General features: G+C 43.8%; 2 protein-coding genes across 2 annotated transcripts; one reads left to right on the plus strand and one right to left on the minus strand.

Annotated features, from left to right (window-relative positions):
• Positions 1–1,973: 1,973 nt before the first annotated feature.
• Positions 1,974–10,365, minus strand: LOC128419185 (phospholipase A2 inhibitor and Ly6/PLAUR domain-containing protein-like). Its single transcript, XM_053399603.1, has 5 exons — positions 10,347–10,365; positions 9,290–9,409; positions 6,008–6,157; positions 4,825–4,971; positions 1,974–2,146 (listed from the first exon to the last, which is right to left on the minus strand). Exons 1-5 carry the CDS (start codon positions 10,363–10,365, stop codon positions 1,974–1,976), a joined length of 609 nt encoding a protein of 202 aa, XP_053255578.1.
• Positions 10,063–20,330, plus strand: LOC128419186 (nuclear receptor coactivator 3-like). The gene is made up of 3 exons (XM_053399604.1): positions 10,063–10,523; positions 10,607–12,917; positions 20,184–20,330. The coding sequence occupies exons 1-3, from the start codon at positions 10,423–10,425 to the stop codon at positions 20,328–20,330; spliced, it is 2,559 nt and encodes an 852-aa protein (XP_053255579.1). The 5' UTR covers positions 10,063–10,422.
• Positions 20,331–27,705: the final 7,375 nt, after the last annotated feature.

Consider the following 27,705-nt stretch of genomic DNA (forward strand, 5'->3'; position numbering starts at 1 on the left):
TGCCAATAGGTTTAAAAACACAAGTGGCAACTTGAGGAGCACATTACTGATCAGGTCAAATCCTTTAAATATCTAGGTTTATACTTTTCAGTTGGAATAAACACTTTGTAAATTACAATATATTGATTATTAATTCAGTCAACTCTCTATCAAGGTTCTGTTGGAATAAAGGGGGTACACTGATTCCCCCAGCCCTCAAAACCTGTTGTTGTTGTTGTTGTTGTTGTTGTTGTTGTTGTTGTTGTTGTTGTTGTTGTTAAATTCAATTTATATACTGCACTATACCCACACATCTCAGGGTGTTTCACAAGATAAAATTAAAATAGAAAAACACTATATATACAGAAACAGCCGAATAACCCCCCAACCCCCCTATAAAAACAGTTTTAAACAATTTTTAAAAATAACAAAGACAATTAAAAAGCAGTTTAAAAGAAACAAAGTCAAAGTCAACCCACAAATCTGTTATGGTTCACAAATATGGGGATCTCCTCAAAAGCTGAATCTGTAACAGAATAAATACATTTGCACTATCTTTGAGCTTCCAAAGCTGCTCCTTGTGGAAGTTGTCAGCACTGGTAACTTGAATAAAATAGAGGGGGGCAGGAAAGCCTCACTCTGCATAATCAATCACACCGTATTTGGGGATAACTCAGATCCTTCGACTTCCCTCCATTCCCTCCCCTGGTTCTTTTGTATTATCTTCTATTGTACATGTCTATAATTTCCTTATGCTTAATTATTCCCAATTTTGAACATTGTCCTTAATATTACAAGTGGTTCTTATTTTTTGGAAAACCTGTTATTGTGTTAATTTCCTTACAATGCTTTTGTAAATATGCAATAACCATTTTAACTCTTTTATATATATATTTGTTGTCTTCTTGATTTCTTAGTTTTACAGTTAATTTAGCCATTTCAGCATATTCCATTAGTTTAATTTGCCAGTCTTTTTTGGTTGTGACTTGTTCTTTTTTCCAGTGTTGGGCTATCAATGTCCGTGCAGCTGATGTTGTGGTTATAAACAGATTATTGTATTCTTTCGGTATATCCATTCCAGTTATACCTATTCAGAAAGCTTCCGGTTTTTAAACAAATGTTATTTTAACCTTTTTTCCAATTCATTCTTGATCATTTCCCAAAAACTTTTTATAACCTTACATTGCCACCACATATGGTAAAAGGTTCCGCCTGCTTTTTTACACTTCCAACACTTATTTTCTTTTGTACATTTTTGATACTTAAACCGGAGTTAAATACCATTGGTACATCATATTCATATAATTCTCCTTAAGTGCCATACATGCCATAAATTTTCTATAATTTTTCCATAATCTTTCCCAATCTGTCATCCGTATATTATGTCCCACATCTTTTGCCCATCAGTGTTTTTTTCTAGAAAAAGAGCTGTTGGAGCTCACCATGAACTTCTTCCTTGTTCTCTTAGAATGGCAATCGCACCCACATGAGAGTTACCAGAGCTGAGCTCCAGTGAATTCTGACTGAAAAAATGCCCTAAGTTAAATTCTTCAGAGGAGAAGCCTCTTATCTAACAAATTGTCTGATTACAATAATGATTTTAGCTGCACAATGTATATTATTTTGTTTTTATCCAATTTTATGTATTTTATTCTTGTAATCTCTTCAGCTAAATAATAATTGCATTTGTATTGGAAAGAAACAGATCTGAGAACCAGCATTTTATTTTCCATAACCATTTATTTTCCATTATAATGATCATAATGAAAACTTAACTATTTTTTAATGATGCACTACAGAGTTCTTTGTATTTAGAATCCACAATCCCCACATTCTGAACCCCTTTTCTCTGCTCTTATTTCCCTTTACCTCCACCAAAAGCAAGCAAGAAAGAAACAGAGATCCGGAGTCCTGGATTTCACCACTAGGCCCCCAATTTCCCCTCATTGCCATGGATTTTGGATTTCACAAGGAGGAGGTCTACACTGTCCCATTTACCCTTCCTGTTCAGGCTGGTGTGAGATTCGTGAAGCATTATAACAGCTTTCTTCGTAAACTGGAAGAACAATTCTCCTAGTTCCAATAAAAGATCCTCCATTTTTCCGGATGGCACAAAAATTTGTTGTTGCACAACCTTTGAAAGTGAACAACATGGGGGAAAAAATACCTGGAAAAAAGGGGGAAAGTGTTGACTTTAGTCCTCTTCCCAGGGAATAGGAGAGGGTGCCTGTGATGGTGAATGAGAATTTTAACATGTTAGTTTTAAAAAGTGTATATTTAAGAAATCTGAAAACTATAATTTCATCAGAACATGAATATACAAAATTTTCAACATTAGGAATTCAGGTAAAAAAATTACTCAGATGTAAATTAAAATTGGCATCATACCCAAAAGAGTCTCAAGACATGAAGTTTGTTAATAAACAGGTTCTATTTATAAAATATAATGAAATTAGAGGTTCTGAAAGCTGCCCTGATTAACTATGTTAACAAAATCAAATTCTTGTGGTCAGGTACTTTGCATTAAAATGCAAGGAATTCTGTCCCTGCCATCTCCTGGACCTGTTAAAAGGCACATGCTGTGGCCACACAATAATATTGGAAAACAACACTCCCTCCCTTGTTTGTGAGCCTTGAGTGTGTGATCCTGGCATGAGAACAGGGTGATGCAGCCGCATAAAAAGCTGGAGTTGCACTCCATTGTCTCTCAGGATGCTTGTGTAGCACCCTGCTTGTGGTTAACGCTTAGCTGGAATGAAATATTCAATGCAGCAATAGAGAAATTAAAATAATAATTTATTTGTCAGACAAATAAATGATAGGCACAGTGGCATATGGTTACCAAAGCTCTGCCCACTCCAGCCCTGATGGTCAGCACTTATATTTCCTCAGCCCAGCCCCCTTGCTCCTCCTTTGGCTGCCTCTGTCCAATTAGCCTGGTTGAAATTCTTATTGGCTGTTTGCTAGAACCAATCATAAAAGATACACCCATTTCCTATTACCTTTTATGGGAGACAAAGAGCTATATTTCCTTCTATCCATAAATGGCAAACAAGTAGCCATATATCTTACATTTGCCTCGACAAGGCACCTTAATTACCAGATCACCTTTTGCCCCTTTTCCCCCTCCATTCCAAAACAGATGGCTCATGGTCTTACATTCTGTCTAAACAGAGATCTTGGGTTCACATTGTCACACACCATCAATGAAATAAGAATCTAACATTTCTTACTTTCTAAATCCTTTGCATAATTACATTTAAGCCAACAAATCTCATACATTAACATAGATAGCTTTTTAGAAGAAAAGGCCTTTGCAAAGTAAAACCTCTTCAGTTTACACCCCCCCTTTCCCAGCCAGCTGCTTTTCCCATTAGCTCTTGCCCTTTAACCTTAGGAAAATGTGGCTAGAGTCTGATGGGAGGCACATGGTATTATTTTCTGTTAAACAATAAATCTTACTATTTACCAACTCTTAATTAGTGTTTTTGCAGCTTGATTGTATTCTGTAATATGTAGGGTCAGTATAACCTTTGCTCCCAGCCTGTAATTCCCTTTTACAACTTTGAGAAATTTGTCTCCTGCTATAAATCAGGGGGGCCCTGCTCAGGAAGATAAACATTTGCCAAAGTACTTAGCCAGCTGCTTTTCTGCCTGGCATGAAACATACAAACATTTGCAAATATATCTTTAAGCTCATTTTAAAATACATGCCTTGATCAGATACCTCATTTGGATGCCAACTGAGGCTCCCTCAGTGTCCCAAACTGTGACCTAAGCAACCACAGAATCCTCATTTTATTTTATCATATATATTTTCATGTTAAACACATCTAACATGAAGTCGGAGAGAGGGGGGGTCCCAAGAGCAGATCAGGAACTGCTATCCGAATTCTTACTCAGCCCTCAAAAGTGAAACTAGCAAAGCCCAGGCTGCAAAGGGCAGGAGAATGAGAAGGGGGGAATGTAGGGCAGCTCAAATGGCCTGGATTCTGCCTCTTCCCTCCAGAGGCAAATTAGCCCATATACCCCTCCCCCGTTCATTCCCAATCCCCTCTTCTTTTCAGGAAGAAAGGGTGTGGTAAATTTGGTCCCTATCCAAAGAGCATTATTCCTCAAAAACTCTGTTGATAAGGAGGTGTGCATGTAAGGCTGGATCCAGGCACATGAAAACAGCGATTCAGAAAACAGCCATGCAGAAAGATAGGACTCCACATTGCCATCTGTTGTCACAGTGGTGTAATGCATATAAAGCGACTTATCTTTTTACGAATTCAGTTAGATTATGACAGCAGCTTAGATTATGACAGGAGCAGCTTTTAGGAGGATAAAGAACACCTACAAGCAGAAGAGTGTGGAAATTCTGTTGCACAACTATAAATCCTTGCACTAATGGTCTGAGTTAGCCAGATACTGCTCACGGTCACAGAATTTAAGGAAATTTAATTACATTTCTTTTACATAAGAATTATGCTTTTTGAGAAAGAGGCACACATTTTGTCCTGCACTGCATCCCAGTGGTGGAAAGATCCAGATGCAACTGGGGTGGAGCAATGAATGCACTTTCCTCTTTTGTTCAGAATGGTATTTAATATAAACATCCCGATCTGAATCCTGCTTCTAGACAAGCAAGTGGCATTATGAAAGTTAAAGGACAAAGTCCAGGCAGGCAAAACATTAAGGAAGAGTGCAGAGTGGAGCCAGTAAGAGATATGATCCCTCTCACTTTTCCAACAATGTGCAATGGAAAAAGAGAGGAAGGAAGGGAGAAAAGGAGATCAGGACAGAGTCTGTATGACACAGCTGATGACTAGGCCTTTCCCCCTGGCTGAATAGCATTGTTACCTGTTATAAGAGCTCCTCTAAAATCAACACATTGGGTCTCATTCTCTAGGCAGTTGACGGTCTTCTCACTTTTACACTTTTTCCTTCCTTTGGAGAAGCAGGATGGGCATCGTAGACCATTTTCAGCCAGCATGTTACGATCAGGAACTTCCAAGATCAAAAGTATGGTGAGCGTGTTAATGTGTTTGTCTGTTTTTGTATCTGTGTTATATAAATGGAATCCACCCTAGGAAATTACAGTTTTGCTGGGGCAGTGTTCTTGGATGAAAACATGCTCTAGAAACAATCTGGGATCAGGGCTGAGCATGGGACAAAGTCACCATTGGTCTCTGAGATAAATGACCTTTACCCAAAGTGGGGTGGGAGAGTGTAAATTTTATTTTCCTTTAATCTCTCTGAATCTATTCATGCCATCGATTATGGTGTAGCCTCTCTGAAAATATAGTTTCTTAGTCCTCCATTTTTGTACAGGGATTCTGTCTCTCTTCTGCTCTTCAGCAATGAGCTATCAAAGAGTTTCTGTGAACTGCCCTGAGATACCCAGGTACAGGGTGGTACATAAATCCAATAAATAAATAAATAAATAAATAAATAAAGTCAGAGAATGCTGTAAGGTAGGGTCTTATCTTTGCACCATTATAACTGATGGCTTAGGTAGTGCTTGCCAATGAAAAGACAGAGAAGAACTAGCTCAAGGGTGATTCAGGAGGACACTTGGATAAGATAGGTGGGTTGTAAGGTCCATATTTAAAACATCCAATTGAAAGTGAACTTGAAGGGACCATAAGCTATTTATGAGCTGTTCTGGAGCTTAGGTATCCAATTATATATCTGATCCTTCATGGTGCTGCTTCAAGGGACAGGAAGAAGGAGAGGCCTGGCTGGAAAGGCAACCCATTCCTTCTCAGGCAGAGACAAAGCTGCCTAGTAGTCCCCTCTTTTTCACAGTTTCTCTTCATGCCTGACTCTCTGACAGAGGTCCAATCTGAATTCCCACCAGTTGAGAGCCCCTAATAGTCCTGAGCTGCTCAACCCAAACTGCAGCCATCTGGGGCTGTCTCACCCCATTTGAACGAGGCACAGGTCCTCTGAGTACTGCTGAATGACTAAGGATCCAAGCCTTGGCAAAATCTAGTGCACAGCCCTAACATGTTAATGATTCTACAATGATGCAGAAACTTACGGCTGAGAGTTTCATTGTTACACAGGTCAGTGTTGCAGCATTGCGCCTTCATTTCAAAGAATTTACCATCCGCTGCAGTGAAGCTGTAATCGCCTGAGAAACAATATCTGGATGACAAACAAGTATTCTCAATCTGCACTTCAGGTTTATCTATGAAAAAGAATTTGAAAGAACTATCAGGATCTGGAGGGGAAATGCAGTCTAATGCTCCTATAGCACATTCATTATAATGGTTCCAATTTTCTGTGTTGCCTGAATGAGGACTTTTTCAAAGTAACAATATGTAAAATATTATTCAATTTGGCGATCTAAAGTGAGGTGCTGTTTACTTATTTAAATATGTGTGCACTGCTATATCATAAAAGGAAAGGGAAATCAAAATGTTTCTCAGTTATAATACATAAAAGATAAAATAAGAACCATATTAAAAGTTAATAGTTAGATTTCAATAAATCAGTGTATGTTCACAAATAATTTGCAAAATGCATTAAATTTGGAATTTATGCAGAACTTCATTTTAGGTCAAATTTGTTGCATGAAGAATCAGGCCTTTTTCTATACATCTGACAATACATCTGCCATACACTGCACTCTCTCTTATAGTCGATCCTAACAGTTTGCAGGTTCGGGACATGCTTCCCTGAACTCCTGTTGTTGAACACAAGACACTTGGCAAGACACTTGCATTGCACCGACCTTACTACCCCCTTACCGCTCTCCCTCCAAGAATGTAGCAGTGATGTTGGAAGGGATGGTCAAGCAAGCACCATCCCACCCAGGATTGCCCCAAGGCATTTTGGCACTGAGGTATACCACAAAATGGCACCCACTCCCTCCTGGGTAGAAGGGGTGGGTGAATCAGGAACAAGCAAAGGGATCAAATCAACCTTAACCAATGGTTGAAGTAGGAACCAAAGACCATCCAGGTGGAGGGACCCACTCTGAACCAAGCTGGGTAACTGAAACCCTTTTTAAGAGGTGAACTACAGGAATACTTCCTTCATGTTGGTTCCTTCCTCATCATTTGATCACTGAGAATTATTTCAAAATTACTTGAGGCCCCCCTCAAGGAGCCATAAAAGTGTGAAGCACCTTCATCTCCCATTCTGGTTGCTCAGCTTTTGAATAGATTTTATACATCTGTGAAAGAATTCTCAATTTTAATGTCATTTGCGGCAAAGGGAATATTCAGCTTATTTTGCAGGCTTCTTGTCCTAGTTTGATAACCAAAACTAAACTGGAGTTCATTGGTTTGGCTCAATAGGGATTTCTGGTTGATGCAAATCAATTTCTCCAAGCTTGGCGATCAGCACCAAATTCAGCCACTGCTTGTGATCAGGTGATGTTAAATTCCCCATTTTCATATGCAAGCCATTCATTCCTCACTTCAGATGTTGTTGGACTGCATCTCTCATCATCCCTGACTGGTGGGTGGCTAGCTGAGGCTGATGGGAGTTCTAATTCATCTACAGCTGAAGTGTCACAGCTTCTTCTCCTCACTTTTTTCATAGGTGAGTTGTTCCAGCATAGACTTCTATATGCTAGTAGAACCCTTAAAGTTCACCTATCTAAACCTGGGTCAAATCCAACAGCAAAGACAAAAAGACTTGCAAATCTTACCTATATTTGTACGCAGAACACGGGCAGAACAGGTATACATAACATTATTATTACAAGATGTTTCTGCATTGCTCTTATCTGTCATTCCAGTCCCATTAAACTTATATTTGCACTCCAGAAATACTGCTGAGGACAGGAGGAAAAGATTCATGAATTATCATCATCATCATCATTTTGCTTTGCTTAATGAGACACACAGGAGGAGGTGATCGTGAATTAAAGTTTTAAATTAAAAAGTGTTCTATTTAATAAGCATTTTAACAGAAGAGAATGAAATGAAATGAGTAAAACACTCATTAATTAAAACTCTTGTAGATATTGTTCAGAACACTGGTTTAATTATTTCCAAGAAGTAAGGAGGTGTACCCTCCCTTTCCCGCAACCAACTCCCCCCCCCCCCAAATCCAGACTCTGACTTAAATACCACTGTTTGGTCACAAGCTTAGATCTGAGCACAATTACACTATGGAATTTTCTACAAGAGGCACTGAATGCCACCAATTTCAATGACTTTTCAAGAGGATTAGATAAATTGATGGAGAATAAGACTGCTAAGGCTACTAAGCATGACGGCTATGTACTAACTCCAATATCAAAAGTAGCATATTTCAAATAACAGTTGCTGGAACCCACAGTAAGCCAGAGTGTTGCTGTGGTGTGGTCCTGATTGTGTACTTCCCATAGTCATTGGGTTGACCAGTGTTAGGACAGGATCCTGGACTAGGGATGAACCAATCTATCAATTTCACTTGTTCTTAAAACGGGGAGGGGAAAACCATGTACACTTGCTCTTAATTCACTTGCTGTCAATTTCTTATTTTTCTAATTCATTTATTTATCTGCAGCCACCTCCTCTAAGAAGCTCAAAGTAGTGTACATGGTTTTCCCCTCCCCATTTTATTCTAAGAAGATTCTTGTGAGGTAGGTTAAGCTGAAGGAAAGTGCCTGGTCTAGGGTCCCCCAGTGAGCTTCGTGGTAGATTGAAGATTCGAACCCTAGCCTCCTGGATCCTTGTCTGACACTCAAATCACATTCAGCTCCCCAAAATTCCACAATCAACAAGTAGTAGTAATGAATCTGGATCCCCACCAGTGGGTTGATGTGATCTGTTCCAAGGAGTAGATTTGAAGCTGTCTTTCTTTGTAAAATGAATTTAATTTTTTCCTGCTATGACCATACTTTTTCTTCTTCCCTTTCCTTTCCCAAGCAACTTTTACGCTCCATTCCAATGGAATTATTATTCTGTCCTATTTTTAAGGCATATTTTCTCCATCTCTCCTACTAAAGAAAAGCTTATTCACCTTCTTAGCACTTTCCCTGCACTTTGAAATCATGCTCAAAATTTTCATCTGGCAACCTCTTGCCTTTGCAAATCCCCCCCCCTCGGTTTCCCTACCCTCACTCACCCACGCCTTTGTGTGTATTGCTGAAATGCAGCTTCCATCTTAGAGTGGGAGATTTCATTATTTTTCTACATGTCATAGTTTATCTGTATGACATCACAATAAATAATCTCTTGATTTGACTCTCCCCTACTTTCTCTTTGTAACCCTGCAGTCCTTGCTCTCTATGGTGTTGTCTACACTCCTAACTCCCCTTCCCTCCCAAGAAGCAAGTTCTCTTCAGTGTCCTCTAAATATTATCAATTGTTTCCCATCTTACCTGCAGAAAGTGGGGCCAAGAGGAGGCATGCGCTGAGGAGTGCTTTCAGCATTCTAGAATGATTAGGAGACTCAGAGCAGGGATGGATCAACAAGGGACTTGATGCAGGTAGAGGCTTACCTGGAGGGATTTAAAGGCAATGGGCTCATATCGCAGGGAACACTTGAGAACAAATAGTTCAGGGAGGTCCGGGAATGGGAGTTGCTTTTTCACTACAAAGATAAAGAGGGAGATACTGAAATGCAAAGCTCATTGGTTATGCTCTCCCTAGTTTCTGATAGATGCTTCTGATTACTTTTTTCATATACATCATTTACAATTTAAATGGTGAAGGCACTCAAGAAAGCAATTGAGAGCCAAATAGGCAAAGAGTGACTGGGGTGACCCAGTTAGATGAGTGCCACACCCCAAAGGAAATTAAACTGGACTTAACCGTTCAGGGGTCTGTCAGTGTTTGTAAAAAAGAAAAATGGTTCTGACCTCCTTTGCCTGGTTCTCAGACCCTAGTTGGCACAAAGAGTCCTTAAGAACGAGTACTTTGCAGAATGCTCCTTTTATTCTTAAAACGTCTCCTTCTCCAACCATGACCGACAGCTTTTACACATACCAAACGCAACTAGCTGTCTACCATCCAACCAACCCACACCCGCACTAACATTGACCACTCTATATATGCAGGTACAATTTGGGGAAAGGTTGCACGAGTCATTGTAGGGACGACCCCGATGTCCCTTAGGGGGCGGATGCTGAACTACAAATCCCAGCTGCCCGCGCGCTTGCCGGGCTGGCTCCGGCTGTATCTGGCGGCTGCTTCTGAGGAGGCTGGTTCCTATTTTAAATCCAGTCAAGAGATCAAAATGGCAGACGCGAGCTGAGCGTGAGGCAGGGAGGAGAGATCGAGAGCGAGAGGGGGGCGCTGGGCAGAAGGCAACGCTCGGCTCTCCTTCTCCTTTTTCTCTCTGCCCCCCTCCTCTCACAAATCCTCCGAAAGTGTTTTAAACATATGTTTATGTCCTGGAGGGCAAGATTTCCTGTGAACGTGACACACAATGCCTACTGATCCTGATGCCTGCCATTGAAAAATCATCTGTGCATGTTTGAGTTTTAAGGACATTTGCTGATGTGTGATCAGAATGAGTGGATTAGGGGAGAACTCCTTGGACAGCATGACCAGTGATTCAAGAAAACGCAAGCCATTGCCCTGTGATACCCCAGGACCAGGTATTGACCTTCTGTTCTTGTGTGCCTGTACCACTCAACATTTTCCAAATACAAGATGTCCCTTGCAATGTTGGGCGTTTTTGATCTGATCTGCAGTGGAGAGAAACGTCGACGTGAACAGGAAAGTAAATATATTGAAGAACTGGCTGAGCTGATTTCTGCTAATCTGAGTGACATTGACAATTTCAATGTCAAGCCGGATAAATGTGCAATTTTAAAGGAAACTGTTAGACCGATACGGCAGATAAAGGAGCAAGGAAAAACAGCTTCCACTGATGACGATGTACAGAAGGCTAACGTATCTTCAACAGGTCAAGGGGTTATTGATAAGGATTCATTGGGACCTCTTCTGTTACAGGCATTAGATGGCTTCTTATTCGTAGTAAATCAAGATGGGAACATTGTATTCGTATCCGAAAATGTCACTCAGTATTTGCAATATAAACAAGAGGACCTGGTTAATACAAGTGTTTACAGTATCTTGCATGAAGAGGACCAGAAGGATTTTCTTAAAAATTTACCAAAATGTACAGTGAATGGAGTTTCTTGGACCAATGAAGCACCTAGACAGAAGAGTCATACATTTAATTGTCGCATGATGGTTAACACTGTACACGATCTTCTGGAAGATGTAGGGAACAACCAAGATACACATCAAAGATTTGAAACCATGCAATGTTTTGCTTTATCACAACCAAGAGCCATGCTGGAAGAAGGTGAAGATTTGCAATCCTGTATGATATGTGTGGCACGCCGTATCTCAGCAGTAGAAAGGGTATTTTCACCAAATACAGAGAGCTTTGTTACTAGACATGGCCTTTCAGGTAAACTTATTAACAGAGATACAAATTCTCTAAGGTCCATGAGACCTGGCTTTGAAGATACAATTCGTCGTTGTATTCAGAGATTTTTATGTCAAAATGAAGGACAGCCCTGGTCAAACAAACGCCACTATCATGAAGCTTATATGCAAGGTCTTGCTGAAACGCCACTCTATCGGTTCTCCTTAGCTGATGGAACAATAGTGACAGCACAAACAAAAAGTAAATTGTTCCGGAACCCTGTTACCAATGACCGGCATGGGTTTATCTCCACTCACTTTCTTCAAAGAGAACAAAATGGATATCGACCAAATCCCAGTGCAATGGGACAGAACATCAGAACATCTACAACTGCAAGTACAAATTCAGTCAGTGGTGTCATGAACATGTCATCTGGGCAAAATATACCTTTGCAGAACAGGAACTATGGTATGGGAGATCCTAACTTAATGGGGCAGATGAGTGGTGCTAGATATGGAGGTCCTGGAAACATGGGACCTGTGAACTCTGGACAAGGAATACAGTCTTCTCCTTATCAGAGTAACTATGGATTAAATATGAGCAGCCCACCACATGGGAGCCCAGGCATGACTTCCAGTCAACAGAATTTAATGATATCCCCTAGGAATCGAGGGAGTCCAAAAGTGAATTCACATCAATTTTCTCCTGTAGCAGGTGTGAACTCTCCAATGGGAACTGCCAGCAACACTAGCAACAACAATTTTTCAAGCAGCTCACTTAGTGCTCTTCAAGCGATTAGTGAGGAAGTTGGAACTTCCCTTCTGTCTACCCTTTCTTCACCAGGTCCAAAACTAGACAATTCTCCAAATATGAATGTTTCTCAGCAAAGTAAAATGGGCAATCAGGATTCAAAGAGCCCCCCTGGCTTGTTTTGTGAGCAAAATCAAGTGGAGCGTTCCATGTGTCAGTCAAACAGCAGGGACTCCCTTAGTAACAAAGAGATCAAAGAAGAGGGCCTTGAAGGCTCTGATCAGAGGGGACTACCTGAAAGCAAAGGGCACAAAAAACTTCTCCAGTTGCTAACTTGTTCCTCAGAGGACAGGGGACACCCTACACTGTCAAACTCCCCTTTGGACTCCAGTTGCAAAGAACCTACTGCCAATGCCACAAGCCCTTCATCTGGAGTCTCATCTTCTACATCTGGAGGGGTCTCTTCATCAAACATGCAAGAGAAGCATAGGATTTTGCATAAATTGCTGCAGAATGGTAACTCTCCAGCAGAAGTGGCAAAAATCACAGCTGAAGCTACTGGTAAAGACACATACCATGACAGTAGTGCTGTTTCCTGTGGCGAAGGAACAGTCAAGCAAGAACAAATGAGTCCTAAAAAGAAGGAAAACCATGCCCTCCTTAGATACTTGCTTGACAAGGATGATGTAAAAGATCCTCTTTCGAAAGACATTAAACCTAAAATAGAAAATTTGGACAGCAAGATGGGACAGTGCTGTAGTTCTGCCATAACTACTTCAAGTCAAGAAAAAGAGATGAAAATAAAAACAGAACCCACTGAAGAGATGAGTGGAGATTTGGTGGATAATTTAGATGCCATTTTGGGTGATCTAACTGTGGAGAGAATCAGAACTTACAGGGTTAAGAAGTTCTGAGTGACGTCTCACATTCTGAGGCGTGGTTTAGAATACTGAGGGGAGTGTTTTACTGTGTCTCTCTCAGTGTGTGTGTTTTGCTCCGTTGCGAGAAAGGAGCAAGATGTGTGCTTTGTCACCAGGAGAGTTATGAACTGTGTTTTGCTACGAGAATAAAGACTTAAAGTAAGATAAGGAAGACACCATGCGTTAAGCCTGATTTATTACGCACACACGGCAACTGTTCCTGTTTCTACGCTGTGTTTACACTCTGCTGAAACTGAGAGGAGCCCCAGGAGCAGAGCACCGCGCAGAGGAAGCGTGTGGACCCCCGGGGGGCTGGTAAAGCTACAAATAAATCATTCCATAGGTTATGGGTGTGGTCAGCAAACGCTTTGAAGCAGTTGCAAAGACGTGCCTGTGTGTGTGGCCAGCTGAAGAGACGCTGGGGAAACGCAGAAGACGGAGCAGCCGAAGCCAGCTGGAGCTGTGCCTACGTTTGAGGCAGGGAGCTCGCTGGGAAGATCTGGTCTGCCGAACCGGGAGGTGCTACTGCTGTTACTGTAAGTAAGCTGGGCCCCCAGGGGAGAAGATGGCAGACAGCCATGAATCGTACACAGTCCCTTTTGATAAGGTGGACGGGAGCAAGCCCTGGGTCGCGTGGCAGGCACTGGAGACGGCATGTCAAGCCGCAGTGGGAGCCAGACCAGAGGGGGCTGGAAGCTGCTCAGAGGAAGCACCAAGCCCAGGAGGGGCTGAGGGACGCCCAGAAAGCCCAGAGGGGGCTGGGACTGTGTTGGGAGGCTATTGCAATGCTTCAACACATGGGCTGTGTGCTGAAGAGTGGCTGAGAGAGGAAAAGAGAGAAGCAGTGGCAAGCTGTTCCACTGGAAGCTATGCACCCGGGAGTGGGGGTGCAGGCCAGGCAGGCCATTCCAAGGGTCTTGAGAGTGCCCAGGCTGTTTGGCAGGAGCTGGAGAGGGTTTGCAGAGAAACCACAGCGGAAGCCAAAAGCCACGTCCCCAGAAGCAGCACAGCCTCGAGGAGCGCTGCTGGCAAGGTTGGGGGGGGGCATAGAAGACCAAAGGCAAGTTTGCAAAGTTTTCCACTCGCCGTTGCTTTGTTTGCAATTCCCCTGAACATCTGCGTCGCAACTGCCCACAGAGAGCAAGGGAGACAGGGCAGGATGTTTCCAAGGTCGCTTCCCATGGGAACCAGCCGGGTTTCCATGGCAACCAGTCCAGCAGAGGAGGCAGGCGTGGGAAGGCGCAGAGACGACGTGACTCAGAAGTGGAAGAAGGCGCTTATCAGCTATCTGCTTCGATGGCAGTTTTAGAAAACACCTGCATAGGCCCCAAGGACGGGGGCAGCGGGAAGTCTGTTGCTAAGGCAACAAAGAAGGACAGCTCCAGTGAGGAGAGAGTGCTGCGTTGGATTGTGGACTCTGCTGCTAATACGCATCTAGTCACTGAGACACCTGGTGTCAAGATAAGGAACTGCAGGGCTGTTTCAGCTGGGAAAACAGTGTGTTTTGCTGATGGGTCACAGAGACGTGTTACTAATGTGGGAAATGTGTTTGTTTCTTTCTTGCAGGCGCAGCTGGAAGTCTACGTGTCGCCAGGGAGAAAGCATTGTCTTTTATCTGTACCTTGCCTCTTACAGGAGGGGTGTATAGTTTGTTTTGAGAAGAATGTCTGTACAATTTCCAGAGGGGGGAAGCAGCTAGTACGTGTTGAGAGAAATCAGAACAACCTCTTTGTTCTGGAAACACCTCTGGAGGGTGAGGGGAATTCTGGGAAAGCCGCCATTCACACTCATGTTTCATGTGCTTGCGTGTGGCACAAGAGAATGTCACATGGTTCCTGTGAAGACATTCAGATGTTATCAGAGTGCACCAAAGGGTGCAAGGTAAGAGAATGTGGGGAAACTATATGGTGTAGGGCTTGCAAAAAAGCCAAGATCAAGGGATACAGTTATCCCAGGGTGGAGAGAGTAACCACAAAGCCTTTTGAGCTTGGGCACACAGACCTTTTTGGGCCCATGCCACAGCCAAGTCTGGGCAAGGCCAAGTGGGTGCTGACGCTGACAGATGATTTTTCGCAGAACTCATGGGCGTTCACGCTGAGAACGAAGGAGGACGCAACGCAACTGATCAAAGATTGGGTTGCAGAGGTGGAACTAAAGTTCTCCACCAAAGTGCAGGGGTTTCAGAGTGACCGAGGTTCAGAAGTCACTGGGTCTGCTCTAAAGAGTTTCTTTTGCCAGAGAGGGATACGTCACAAGGTGACTTCTCCTCAGGAGAGTGGCGTGGCAGAGCTTAGGAGTAAAGCTCTGGTTCAAGCATCAGAGATTCTACTGTGTGACTCTGGTTTGCCTCAAAGTTTTTGGGGGGAGACGGTAAAGACGGCCAATTTCACGATGAACAGGTGCTACAATTCAGTGGTAGGTGACACCCCGTATTTCTTGCTTCACGGACAGAGGCCGCAGGTGCATTTCTTTCGTGCGTTCAGTAGCAGAGCCATGGTGCCTGTACCAAAGTTTCAGCAGCAAGAGGGTGGCCCAAGTACCAGGAAATGATTTTCTGTGGGTATGAACCTGCAACAAAGGGGTGGAGATTTGCATATCCAGAAGGTGATCAGACCAAGCTTCTGATCAGTAAACATGCTGAGTTCTATGAACAGGATGGTTGGGCAAGGCGCAAAGCGAGCCCTGACGTTCACTCAGATTGTCTGTCTGAATCTGAGGAGGAGGGAGAGCCAGAGGCTGAACCTGCTGCTGGGGACCAGGTCCCTGAACAGAGTAGGGCGTCTCCACAGGTTGTTAAAGGAGTGTCCAAGAGTGAGCCCTCATCTCCTGTTAGCATAATGGAGAAAGCTCACAGACGTGTCAAGTCAGAGGGGGAGTCGTCTGATGAAGGAGACGCACTTGCTGGCCCCAGTGGGTCAGAAGAAGCACCCCAGTTTGTGCCCAGGCGATCATCTCGGGCAACAAAGGGAATCCCACCTGAGAGGTTTCAGGTCACAAATGCGTGGGTTGGTCTCGCACAGTGCGAACCTGAGATTTGTGAGGAGGTTCAACAGGTGCCTGACAATGATGCCAGGAAGGAGCGAAAGGCAGTGGAGAAGGTGTTGAACACTCAGAGGTCTGTAAATGTGTGTTCACAACCCCTCTCAGAAAGTGATACGAGAGGGGGTGTGGAGAGAATCAGAACTTACAGGGTTAAGAAGTTCTGAGTGACGTCTCACATTCTGAGGCGTGGTTTAGAATACTGAGGGGAGTGTTTTACTGTGTCTCTCTCAGTGTGTGTGTTTTGCTCCGTTGCGAGAAAGGAGCAAGATGTGTGCTTTGTCACCAGGAGAGTTATGAACTGTGTTTTGCTACGAGAATAAAGACTTAAAGTAAGATAAGGAAAACACCGTGCGTTAAGCCTGATTTATTACGCACACACGGCAACTGTTCCTGTTTCTACGCTGTGTTTACACTCTGCTGAAACTGAGAGGAGCCCCGGGAGCAGAGCACCACGCAGAGGAAGCATGTGGACCCCCGGGGGGCTGGTAAAGCTACAAATAAATCATTCCATACTAACTAGGTTGCATGAGTCATTGTAGGCCGCTGACTCATGCTGACTTAGTTCTTTTAGCATTAAAGAAACAGCAGCCAATTTTTAGCCGTGACAGGGTCATTTACCTTTACCTTTACAGTGGTACCACGGGTTACATAGGCTTCAGGTTACAGACTCCGCTAACCCAGAAATATTACCTCAGGTTAAGAACTTTGCTTCAGGATGAGAACAGAAATTGTGCAGTGGCGGCGCAGCAGCAGCGGCAGGCCCCATTAGCTAAAGTGGTGCTTCAGGTTAAGAACAGTTTCAGGTTAAGAACAGACCTCCAGAACAAATTAAGTACTTAACCTGAGGTACCACTGTACTGGATACCCAAAGCTCACCTAACAAGAAGTCAGTCCTTTTCTCCCCATCCTTTCTCAGGAAGCCACAGTTGGAGGTTGGCAGTCGGGATGGGGGTGGGGGGTGGGCGCTGCTTCCATACAAGAGATAGACAAAATCCTCACCTGCAAACATTTTCTGAATTTGTTTGCAGTTCCTCCAGAAGATTCACTTACCTGTCCTCCCTGCAGGGCAGGCTTCCCAAAAAGAATTGGAGCCTAGCTGATGATTTGCACACTATACATATGTGGTCTTTCCCACCTATGTGGTTCAGAGTTTTTCAGTAATAATTAATAAAGTGGCTCCAGTTGAATCTGATACAATACGATTTTGTCTTCTCTCTTTATGTCCAGTTGGGCAGTTGGGGAGTTGGATGCCTAGTGGTGAGAGTCAGCCCTCAGGATCCGTGTCTCTTCCTTTTTTGCTGTTGATGGAGGGAAATGGGATACAGGACACAGAGAAAAGTGTGCTGTATTATAGTGTGTCATTATGCTTATTATGATAAATATAAAGGATTGTGTGAAATAAAAAGTTGGTTCTAAAATGTACATCTTTCAAATCAATAGTTTGGAATGGGGAAGTATGGTATTTCCTGATATAAAGCATCAGAGTTTTGTTTTTAATGTAAAACAGAAGGCAAGCAGAGGTTTGACAGTTTTTGAATGCAAGGTTATGTCATCTAACCCCAATACAAGACGACACATCTCTCAACTAAGTGAAATGATAAAAGAGTTAGAACAGGTGGTGGAAGAGACTGTATGGCCTAACAATCTTTGTATGTTCAGGTACTTTAGCCTTTTTAAAACACAACATACAAAAAGTCATATTTAAAAGGCAATGGACTTTTACGCCAATCCTATGGCCTCCAACTCTGACCATTTTGAGTTGTAAATGTTCTAATATTCTCCTTACAGTTGAAGAGTCCATTCACCCTGGAGGCAAAATTATTTTCAAGCTGATTTGAATGTATACCCCTCACCAGTCCCAATTTGGCCAGAATGGACACGTAATTCATTAAGCTGTCATGGGCTGTGCCTTGATTCCAGGGCCATCAATCACCTCAGGACACTCAGCCATTAGCATGTTACTGCCGCCCATAACCTGTTAAAGTTTGTGGGTCGTAAATCCTTTGACCAACGGAGTCTGCTGCAACAGCACTGCAATAAAATTGATTTATTGCCACTCCGACAAACTTCAATGATGCCCACACGCTTCCACTCCCGTGCTGCCACTCTTCTCAGTTGTTGGACAGTTAAGAGTTAACACTCCAGGGGCCACCAGGGGGCACATTGGAAGATGGCTGACAATAACATCTCTCCGACCCACACGAGGTAATTAAGAGGCTGCTATGGGAAGTATGCAGCCTTCCCGGGCCCCCCAAGGGGATGGGGGGACCGCCTTGCCAGCGGTGTCCATAATTCACCCCTGGATTCGAAAGAAGGGGGTGCGGACACTTGGCACAAGCCCTCGTGTGAAGTCGGCTCTTCCTGACGCTGTCTCCAATCAGCACACTGGTTTGCTTTGGCTTGAAATATATATTTGGAAATACATAATTGGAAAGAAGCCAAAGCATATACATCAAGCGAAGATCGGGAGTCAAGACTGCTGATTAATGGATCTCTGTGAGCGGAGCGACGGGCGGGACAAATAAATCAAGTGATGAACCACCATTAAAAGACTGGTATGTTTGGAGTGAAATGGAAAGGGGGTGAAAGAAAAAACCTTTCTTTCTTTTTTGCCTTATGTGAGTATTAATAACACTCCACCCCAGAGAGAAGAATTGTTGCAGTTTATTAATCACAAGCAGGAATTTAAGAACTGTGTGGAGTGAATTATTGATCAAAGAGAGGATTGGTAAACATCGGAGAACGGAGGAAAGTTTTATGACGCAGTTTCAAATGGAGTCTCGCCAAGACAGGCTTGCCTAAGAAGGACGGGGGGAGGAGAACCAGGGTCATTGGAATGCAAATGATTATCGGAAGTGATCTAGACCTGGCAGAGCCCTCTGAGATATGTTTGGCAAGCCTGGGGAAATCAACGGACAGACTGAGGGAAAGTTCTTTAAGGAGGTGTGGAATGGCATCTGTCCTTATGTGATATGATTTTTGGAGAGTGTAAAATCCACACAGAGGATGTTTGTTTTCAACCCGCTTGTGAAGATTATCAGAGATCACAAAGAAAGGAATATATGATAACAACAAGAAGATGAGGAAAGTAACAAAGAGACTATCTGGACAGAACTGGATAGAACTGTTTAATTAAAGCAGCAATATAAGTGATGTTTGGACCCCTTTTCGGAGCTTGAAGTATGGGTACCGCCAACAAAAATTTAAAAATCTGGCTGTATAATTTGGAACTAATGTGATTTGGAAATAATGTGATTTGATTGGCCTGTTAATAAAAATTATATATTTTTTTTAAAAAAGAGTTAACACTCCAGGAGTGTTTTTATCAACTGGGTGCACTGTGCAAATGATCCGGGCATTTTCCATTGATCTATGCTCTCCGGGGGCTGCTGAGAGCAGTCTGTCTGAGAATGTGAGCAAGGTAGTTTCGTTTTGTTAGAGACAGAAAGCTGCAAGCATGCAGCTAGATTCTGTAGGTTTCCCAGAAGTCCTATATTTTTATATTGTAACACGAAGCTCTTTTTTCATAGAATAGAATAGACTTTATTTGCGTAGCCAACAGGCCATAGCATCAAAGGACAAACACCGACAAAAATGCATTACGAATATAGTTACCATAAAATCTTATGACCTATTAAAACCCTAGGTAGAAGCTGAATTATCATTCATCCATGACCCTCTGTCCCATGGGCGGCGGCCTTTTCTCTGGTAGATTGTTCCAGGTCAGTTAAGTGTCTTTTTTCATATTGGATGCAATCTTTTTAAGGAACTCTGTGCAAATCAGCCAGATGCCTCTTCCAGTCTAACCACACCTACACTGTGAGTAAACAGGTACTTTAAATAAATGTGTTCCTCCCTTGGGCTTTATGATAAAACTGAGATTGAAAGAACCTAATTCTAATGAGGCACAAAGTAATCAACAATTAGCATGTCACACACATGCTCTTCCCAAAAATCAGGTGAACCTGGAACCTGCTCACAACCATGGGGCCATTCAAGTTTTTACTGTCAGTTTTGTAGCTTTTCCGTATTTTTCTTTTAAAATCTAGTCATGATAGCTATCTTCCCTCCAGCATGAGAGCCATTAAGCCTCTTAATACCAGTTGTTGCAGATCACAGTGGAAGGTGTGACCCACAAGGGATGTGCACACACTAATGGCTTGTTGTGGTTCTGGACAGATTGGTTTAGAGATCTTGGTTCAGAGGATCAACCAATTGCACCTGCTAGTGGAGCTGATGGCAATGCACCTGCTGGCGGTCCGGACCGAGCTGCCGACCACCACCAGGGTGCAGTGCCAGAGGGGGCAATTCCAAAGAGAAAGGTGAAATCAGAACCCAGGAGTGTACCCTCATCTCCACAGGCTTGGCCTAGTTGACACAGGCACGGAAGGTCTCCTTTATGTCCCACAGACAGGCGCAGTCCAGGATCACAACACAGGTGCAGCAAGTCACTTGGTGGTTCACCAGACGCTAGGAACTCCCTACCAGAGTCCAGCATGTCTGGGTCAGATGGGGAGTCCGGCATGGGGCCAAGACGGTCTAAGCTGACTACGAAGGGTAATCCACCTGACTGTTTCACAGTCACGAATGTGTGGGCTGGTTTTGCTCAGTGTGAACCAGAAAGCTTTGCTGAGGTTCAGAAGTTACCTCAGGCAGAATCCAGCAAGTGGCAGCAAGCCATGGAAAAGGAGCTTAGTTCCATGAAGTCTCTAGGAATCTTCATGCTCACAACTCTGCCAGCTGACCAGCAGGCGGTGAGTTGTTTCTGGGTCTACAGGTTGAAACACACTGGAGGTGGAGAGCCACAATATAAAGCCAGATTGCTGGCAAGAGGTTTTAGCCAGTGACTGGGTCTACACTATTCCCAGGTTTACATGCCCACGGCCAGAAATGAGACCATGCAATTGCTTTTGGACAATAACAGCGCAGAGAGGTTCTGAGGTCGCTCATTTTGACATCAATATTGCCTATTTAAACTCACCGCTGCAGGAGGAGATCTACATGTTACCTCCACCAGGGTTTGAGGGCGACAAACCAGGTCTGGTATGGAGACTGCACCGTTCCATTTATGGCTGGAAGCAATCAGCCAGAAATTGGAATTTATGTCTCAACGAAGCTCTGGGGAAGCTAGGGTTTCAGAAGAGTCTGGCAGTCAGCTGCCTGTTCCTGAAGGGGACAGGCCAGCAACAGGAACTGGCTCTTATCTTTGTTGATGACATTGTATTTGTTGCCAGGACAGGTAAACAGGTGCAGGAGTTTGCAAGGAAGCTGAAGCAGCACTTCAAACTCAAGGAATCAGGTCCTGTGAGCTTGTACCTTGGGGTGCAGATTCACAGGGACAAAGATGGCAGTTTTTTTGCTAAATCAGAGAGGAAAGATAGAGCAATTACTGCAAAAGTTCAAGATGGCAGACTGCAAAGGTGTCAGAACACCAATGGAAACGTGTTTTCTGAAAGACAGCCAGTCTGAGGTAAAGCCAGAGTTCGAGAACTGGGAGGTGTTTCAATCTGCTCTGGGGAGTCTGCTATATCTCTTACAATGGTGCAGACCCAATATAGCTTTGCTGTTAATTTCCTAAGCAGAGAGGCTGCAAAACCCGGTGTGGTGGCCTGGAATGGCGTAAAAAGGGTCCTTAGGTATCTGCAAGAGACCAAGGCGTATAGTCTCACACTGTCAGCTCAGGGAGATGCACAGATTCAGTGTTGGGCAGATGCAGATTGGGCCAACAACTCATACAGAAAGTCTATCTCCGGAATGGTTGTAATGTACAGAGATTCTGTAATTGGCTGGAGGTCCAAGAAACAAAGCCTCATTGCTCTGTCATCAACTGAGGCAGAATTCAGCTCTCTTTCAGGAGTGTGTAGACAGCTGGAATTCTACACATGTCTGGTCCAGGAGATATGTGGAGTTTGTTGGCTACCCATAACAGTGTGGGAGGACAATCAAGCTTGCCTGAAACTGGCAGAGACAGGCCAATTCAATGCCCGAACCAAGCATTTGGACATACGGTTCAAAAACGTGTGTGAGGGTGTTAGGACAAACGTGATCAAACTGAAGTATTGTCCTAGCGAAGAGAACCTTGCTGATGGTTTTACCAAGCCCTTAAGTTTCCAGAAGCACAGAGAGTTCTGTGAGGGGCTAAACATGGGTTGAACTGTTTGTACATTCGCACCCAGGTCATTGCGAATGAGGGGGGGTTCTGGACAGTTAAGAGTTAACACTCCAGGAGTGTTCTTATCAACTGGGTGCACTGCCCACATGACCCAGGCATTTTCCTTTGATCTGTGCTCTCTGGGGGCTGCTGAGAGCAGTCTGTCTGAGAATGTGAGCAAGGTAGTTTCATTTTGTTAGATACAGAAAGCTGCAAGTATGCAGCTAGATTCTGTAGGTTTTTCTTTTCTGTTTTTCTATGCTTCTAAATAAAGAGTGATATAATAGAAGCACTGGTGATGAGCTGAGTTATTGAGGACACCACGCAGACACAGACAAAGTTTTTTTACACTGCATGTGAACTCTGCTAACATCCGGCAACAGAGAAGAGTGGCAGCACTCGAGTGGTAGCGTGTGGGCACCACTGAAGTTTGTCGGAGTGTCAATAAATCAAATTTATTGCAGTGCCGTTGCAGCAGACTCCGTGGGCCAAAGGATTTATGACCCACAAACTTTAACATGGCTGCCACATCTCTTTGAGGTTCAGAAAGTGGTGTTAAAATATACTAGCTTAGACTACATCAGATTTGTTGATTTCTATGTACATATTTCCCCAAATGTCCCCAAATTCTTAAGTGACCTTCTTCTGACATTTTTTATTCCTATTTGGTAACTGGATTCTTACTGCACTGTTGTCTTATTTTTCTTAAATAAAAATGTATTCTGTACTTTTTGTGGATATTTGGATACAGTCTTGATCCAAACCAGTACCTCAGATCCTTTTGGGAATCCTGGCTGTTATGTTCTGCTGGAGACATCTGGCAAAAGCTCTTGCTTTCTGGAATCATCCAGATGTCCTTTGTACCCACTGTGGTTTCCTGGACCTGAAAGGAAGAATTTTCAGCAAGAGTGGTGACATTCTATTATTCTGGGAATTTGGCATTACTAAGATACATATCTCAAACACATGATATGAAAGCATTGGTCTGAGTTTTTAAAATAAAATAAAAGGCTTAATGTGCTGTCAAGTGGGGGGAGGGAACTCAACCTGGTGCCAGTAACCAGGTTGAGAGGTTTAGAAGTTGGCGTCTCCCAGGGTGAGAGGCTGGGTGAGAAAAGGAAAAGTCCAAGGTGAAAATGGGGGGTGCCTGTCATTGGGAGCCGGGGAATGTGCTTGAGACTTGTCAATGCTGTGACTTGTTTGCAAAGCATTTTGAGGATGAAATTGCTTGCATCCACTGGAAACCTGACTCTGCTTTTACAGCGGACGAAACTCAAGGGGTGTCCAGAGAACTGTCCAGCCCTGATGTGTTGGAAGTGTTTCAGTTGGTAACATTCAAGGATATTGCCCCTTGCCCCTCTTGTCTGACGAAAAGGACCAGGGAGGGGACAGCTGACTGGCTCAAAAATGTGATTCATGCCTCCTTACAAGAGGGTGTGGTCCCTGCCTACCTGAAGGCGGTAGTGGTGAGCCATCAACACAGATGGGTTATGTGTACCCCCCCCCAAGTTATTTCATGGTGGCCCTTGGAGGTGGGACTTCTGGGATGGGTCTTTTTGGGTGGAGTGTCATATGACATCTTCAATCAAACTCTAGAGGGGTGGGGCATAACCAACTTACAGGAGGTAGTATTCTAATAGTATTCTAATACTACTGGTGCCTGTTGTATGCAAGACCAATGTATCTTGCAAGGCTGCTCAGTCAGTGGATTTGCGGGGGTGTATATGGCACCCTGTCTGAAGGCAACTAGGAGAGACAGACAGACTAGTTGCCATGCCCATCAACTTTGGAAGGGACCGGCTCCCTCAGACATTTTATTGGGGGTGGGGGAGTAAAGACCCCTAGTAGCTTTTTACTACTGATGGCCATTGTTTGCATGACCAAAGTATCCTGCCATGATGCTCAGTCAGTGGAATTTTTTTGCGGGGATGGGTGGCACTGTTTATGGCACCCTGTCTGAAGGCAACTAGGAGAGGCATACTGACCAGTTGTCATACCCATGGCCTGTAGTTCAGTGTCAGGAGAGAGATGAGATGGCTGAGTCCAGGAATGATAAACCATGGACTGGAAAACTGAACTTGAATCCTGATAGTGACGCTCCACCATGATTGCCACAAGGGTTCTGTAACTTTTAGGCTTCCTGTCTGCTATATATGCTTCCCCATTCTGAAATATTCATCTGAAAGAAGACTTGGTAATGCAAGAAAAACTAAAACTTACTGTATTTTTCGCTCCATAGGACGCACTTTTCCTCCCCTAAAAAGTAAGGGGAAATGTATGTGCATCTTATGGAGCGAAGCCAGCAAGAGCTGCTGCTGCTGACACGCTCTGCACAGCTCTCCCGGCTCATTGTAAAGCCAGCAAGAGCCACTGCTGCTGAGCTGAGCCGGGGAGGGGATTCCATCTGTCCCTCCCTCCTCTGTGGCTCGCTTTGAAGAAGCAAAGTGGGAGCAGAGCCGCTTACACTTGTGTAAGCGGCTCCTCTCCCACTTTCCTGCTTCAAAGCAACCACAGAGGAGGGAAGGAAGGGGACCATTTATCCTCCGCTGCTCGCGGCTGCAGTGGATTCCCTCCTCCCGGGCTCCCTTTGAAGCAGGAAAGTGGGAGGGGAACCCCTTACATTCGTGTAAGCAGCTCCTCTCCCACTTTCCTGCTTCAAAGCAACCATGGAGGAGGGAAGGAAGAAGATCCATGCAGCTGATTCCCTCCTCCCGGGCTCCCTTTGAAGCAGTATAGTGGGAGGGGAGCAGCTTACACTCGTGTAAGCAGCTCCTCTCCCACTTTCCTGCTTCAAAGCAGAGGGAATCTGCTGCGGTTGCGAGCAGAGGATCCATGGCTCCGCTTCCTTCCCTCCTCCATGGCTTGCTTTGAAGCAGGGTGCGGGGGTGCAGGGGGGAAAGAGGGCAGGAAATAGATGCCAGGCAGGAAGACACAACCACACTTTCTTTGACCACTGGAAAGTCTACCTCAGCCTCCCCAGTTTTCCACTGAGATGGCCAGGCTAATCTTGATGGCCATAAGAGCTGGAAACTTGCATGGGCTGTTTATTTAAAGACAAAAACATGCACACAAGTGAAAGAAATCCTCCCAGGTTCCTGGACACAACCCATGCTTGATATTCACACAGATTACATGGATGGCATTGGCAACTGGAGGAGCAGCATGGTTAAAGAGCAAGTCCTGGTTTCAAGCTTAAGATCAGCTCATTTGTGGTGGCCTCAAACAATCATTTGGCCGCAACGGGAATCCCTCCCTCCCTTAATTCAGGATGCTACAGTCTACAGATGCTGTGGCCACCTGCCCTTTCCCCTGAGCTGTAAAAGCACCTTCAATAGGGTGATGGGAGGTGACACAGTCATCTTCCAGATGTGCAAAGAACCACCCTCTCGACACTAAATGTGACAGCAAGCCTCACACTCAGATCTGAAGCATAAATGGAAACCTAGGAAGCTGCCTTATAAGGAGTCAGACCCACTACTCCATCTAGCTTAGTAATGTCAACACTGACTGTCAGCAGTTTGCCAGAGTTTCAGGCCTGGAGAAGCCAGGGATTGAATGTGTGGTGTTCTGCATGCAAAGCCACTGAGGTTACAGCTGTTCCCTTTAAAAACAAACTAAGATTGTAGTCCTCATGGTTCTGAAGAAAGGGCTAATTTAAAAAGGAACAGAGGGATCGTCCCTGTACCACGTCAGGACCCCTGAGCCCATTTAGCTCAGTTTTGTCTTCACTGATGGACAGAGGCTCACCAGGGTTTCAGGAGACACACCCTCAGCCCTACCCGAAGAAGCTTTCAAGGACTGAACTTGGGATCTTCTCCATGCTCTCCCCATTGAGCTATGATGGCTCCCTCCCCTCCTCCTCTGCAGAAGGCCATGGTTCAGAATATTTTTTTCTGTGTTTTCCTCCTCTAAAAACTAGGTGCGCCTTATGGAGTGAAAAATATGGTAATTATAAAAAGACAGGATGATTTGGGGGGGGGGGGGTTGTAGGGATCAGTGCTGTTTTTCTAGATTTACAAATGCCAGAGCTCACCATGAATAGCACCTACCCGAAAGGTGCCAGAGCTGAGCTCCAGTGAACTCTGGCTGAAAAAATGCCCTAAGTTAAATTCTTCAGGAGACACCTCTTTTCTAACAAAACCTCTGAATTTAATAATGATTTTTTTCCTGTGCAATGTATATTATTTTGTTTTCATCCCGTTTTATGTATTTTATATTTAGTAATGTCCTTGGCCAAATCAATAAATAATAATTGCATTTGTATCTGAAAGAAACAGTTCCAAGAACCAGCATTTTATTTTTCATAACCATTTATTTTGCATTGTAATGATCATAATGAAAAATTAACTATTCTTTAATGTAAGGTTACCAGATTTTTTTCAATGAATCCGGGGACACTTTTCAACTTCCTATTAAATAGATGGTTTTTGTCAGGGTACTGATTTGTAAATCCAGGGACTGTCCCCAGGAAACAGGGATGTCTGGTAACCTTACTTTAATGATACACTACTAAGTTCTTTGTATTTAGAATCCACAATGCGCACATTCTGACCCCTTTTTCTCTCCCCCTTGCTTCCCTTTACCTCCACCAAAAGCATAAAAGAAAGAACCACAGATCCTGAGTCCTGAATTTCAACCCTAAGCCTCCAATTCCCCCTCATTGCCTGTTGGTGGAAGTAGTAATCATTTATTTCAAAGGGATTACACTGCAATTCTATATCTGTCTTCCTTGATGTAAGCGTCACTGATTTCAATGGTTCTTATGCCCAGATAACTGTGTATAGTTCTGCCTTGTGACTTCTTCAAGGTATTGTTAGGAGTTTTGGTTTCTCTGGCGCTTCACTCTATCTCCCCTTCCTCACATTCTTTCATCCTACAAATACAGCCACTGTTTAAGAATCTTCTTTCACTTACACTCACACACAAAGTTTCCTGCGGAATGAAATTATATTTGCAAACTATTTTGTCATCACCTTCATCTTAAACTCAATCCAAGAAACCAACCTTCACTGAGTTGGTGTGCCACTTCCTCTCCCAAAACTCTCATGTAACTGTTGAATAGCACTGAGGACAGGACAGAATCCTGAGATCAGTTGTCACAGTCCTATGTCTAAGGCTTTGAAAAGAAATCCTCTCAGTTGCCTCCTTCCCAAGCTAAGTGTACCCAACTCCCTCATCCATTCCACATAAGGCTTGGTTTCCAGGCTTGAAATTGGAGCAATAGATCACTTTCCCAATTGAAATAACTGTTATAATGCTTCACAAATCTCACAACAGCCTCACTTTGATTGGTAATTATGGTTCAGGATAAACCTTTAAGGAGGCAATGGTGTGCCCTCATCACAGATGGGTAACGTGGTCCCCCTCCCCAAGTCATTTTATGGTGGACCTTGAAGCTGGCACTTCTGGGATGGGAGTTTTGGGGTGGCGTGTCATATGACATCATCAATCAAAGTCAGGTGGAGCAGGACATAAGCAATTGACAGGAAGTAGTATCCATCTATATCTGTAGTATCTTTAGTTAACAACAGAGCCTAGAGCTTGCCGATC

This window comes from Podarcis raffonei, chromosome 8, assembly GCF_027172205.1.
Source record: "Podarcis raffonei isolate rPodRaf1 chromosome 8, rPodRaf1.pri, whole genome shotgun sequence".
Lineage (NCBI taxonomy): Eukaryota > Metazoa > Chordata > Lepidosauria > Squamata > Lacertidae > Podarcis > Podarcis raffonei.

Bases quoted from the DNA above. Each gene is read 5' to 3' on its own strand.
- LOC128419185 (XM_053399603.1), bottom strand. The intron at 4,972-6,007 runs GTAAGTTTCTGC...TGATCTTGGAAG, and splicing joins TAACAATGAAACTCTCAGCC to TTCCTGATCGTAACATGCTG. The intron at 2,147-4,824 runs GTAACAATGCTA...CCTTTTTTCCAG, and splicing joins TAGAGGAGCTCTTATAACAG to GTATTTTTTCCCCCATGTTG.
- LOC128419186 (XM_053399604.1), top strand. From the start codon at position 10,423: ATGAGTGGATTAGGGGAGAACTCCTTGGACAGCATGACCAGTGATTCA. The intron at 10,524-10,606 runs GTTCTTGTGTGC...TCTGATCTGCAG, and splicing joins GGACCAGGTATTGACCTTCT to TGGAGAGAAACGTCGACGTG. The intron at 12,918-20,183 runs GTGGAGAGAATC...GGTTCTGGACAG, and splicing joins CCATTTTGGGTGATCTAACT to ATTGGTTTAGAGATCTTGGT.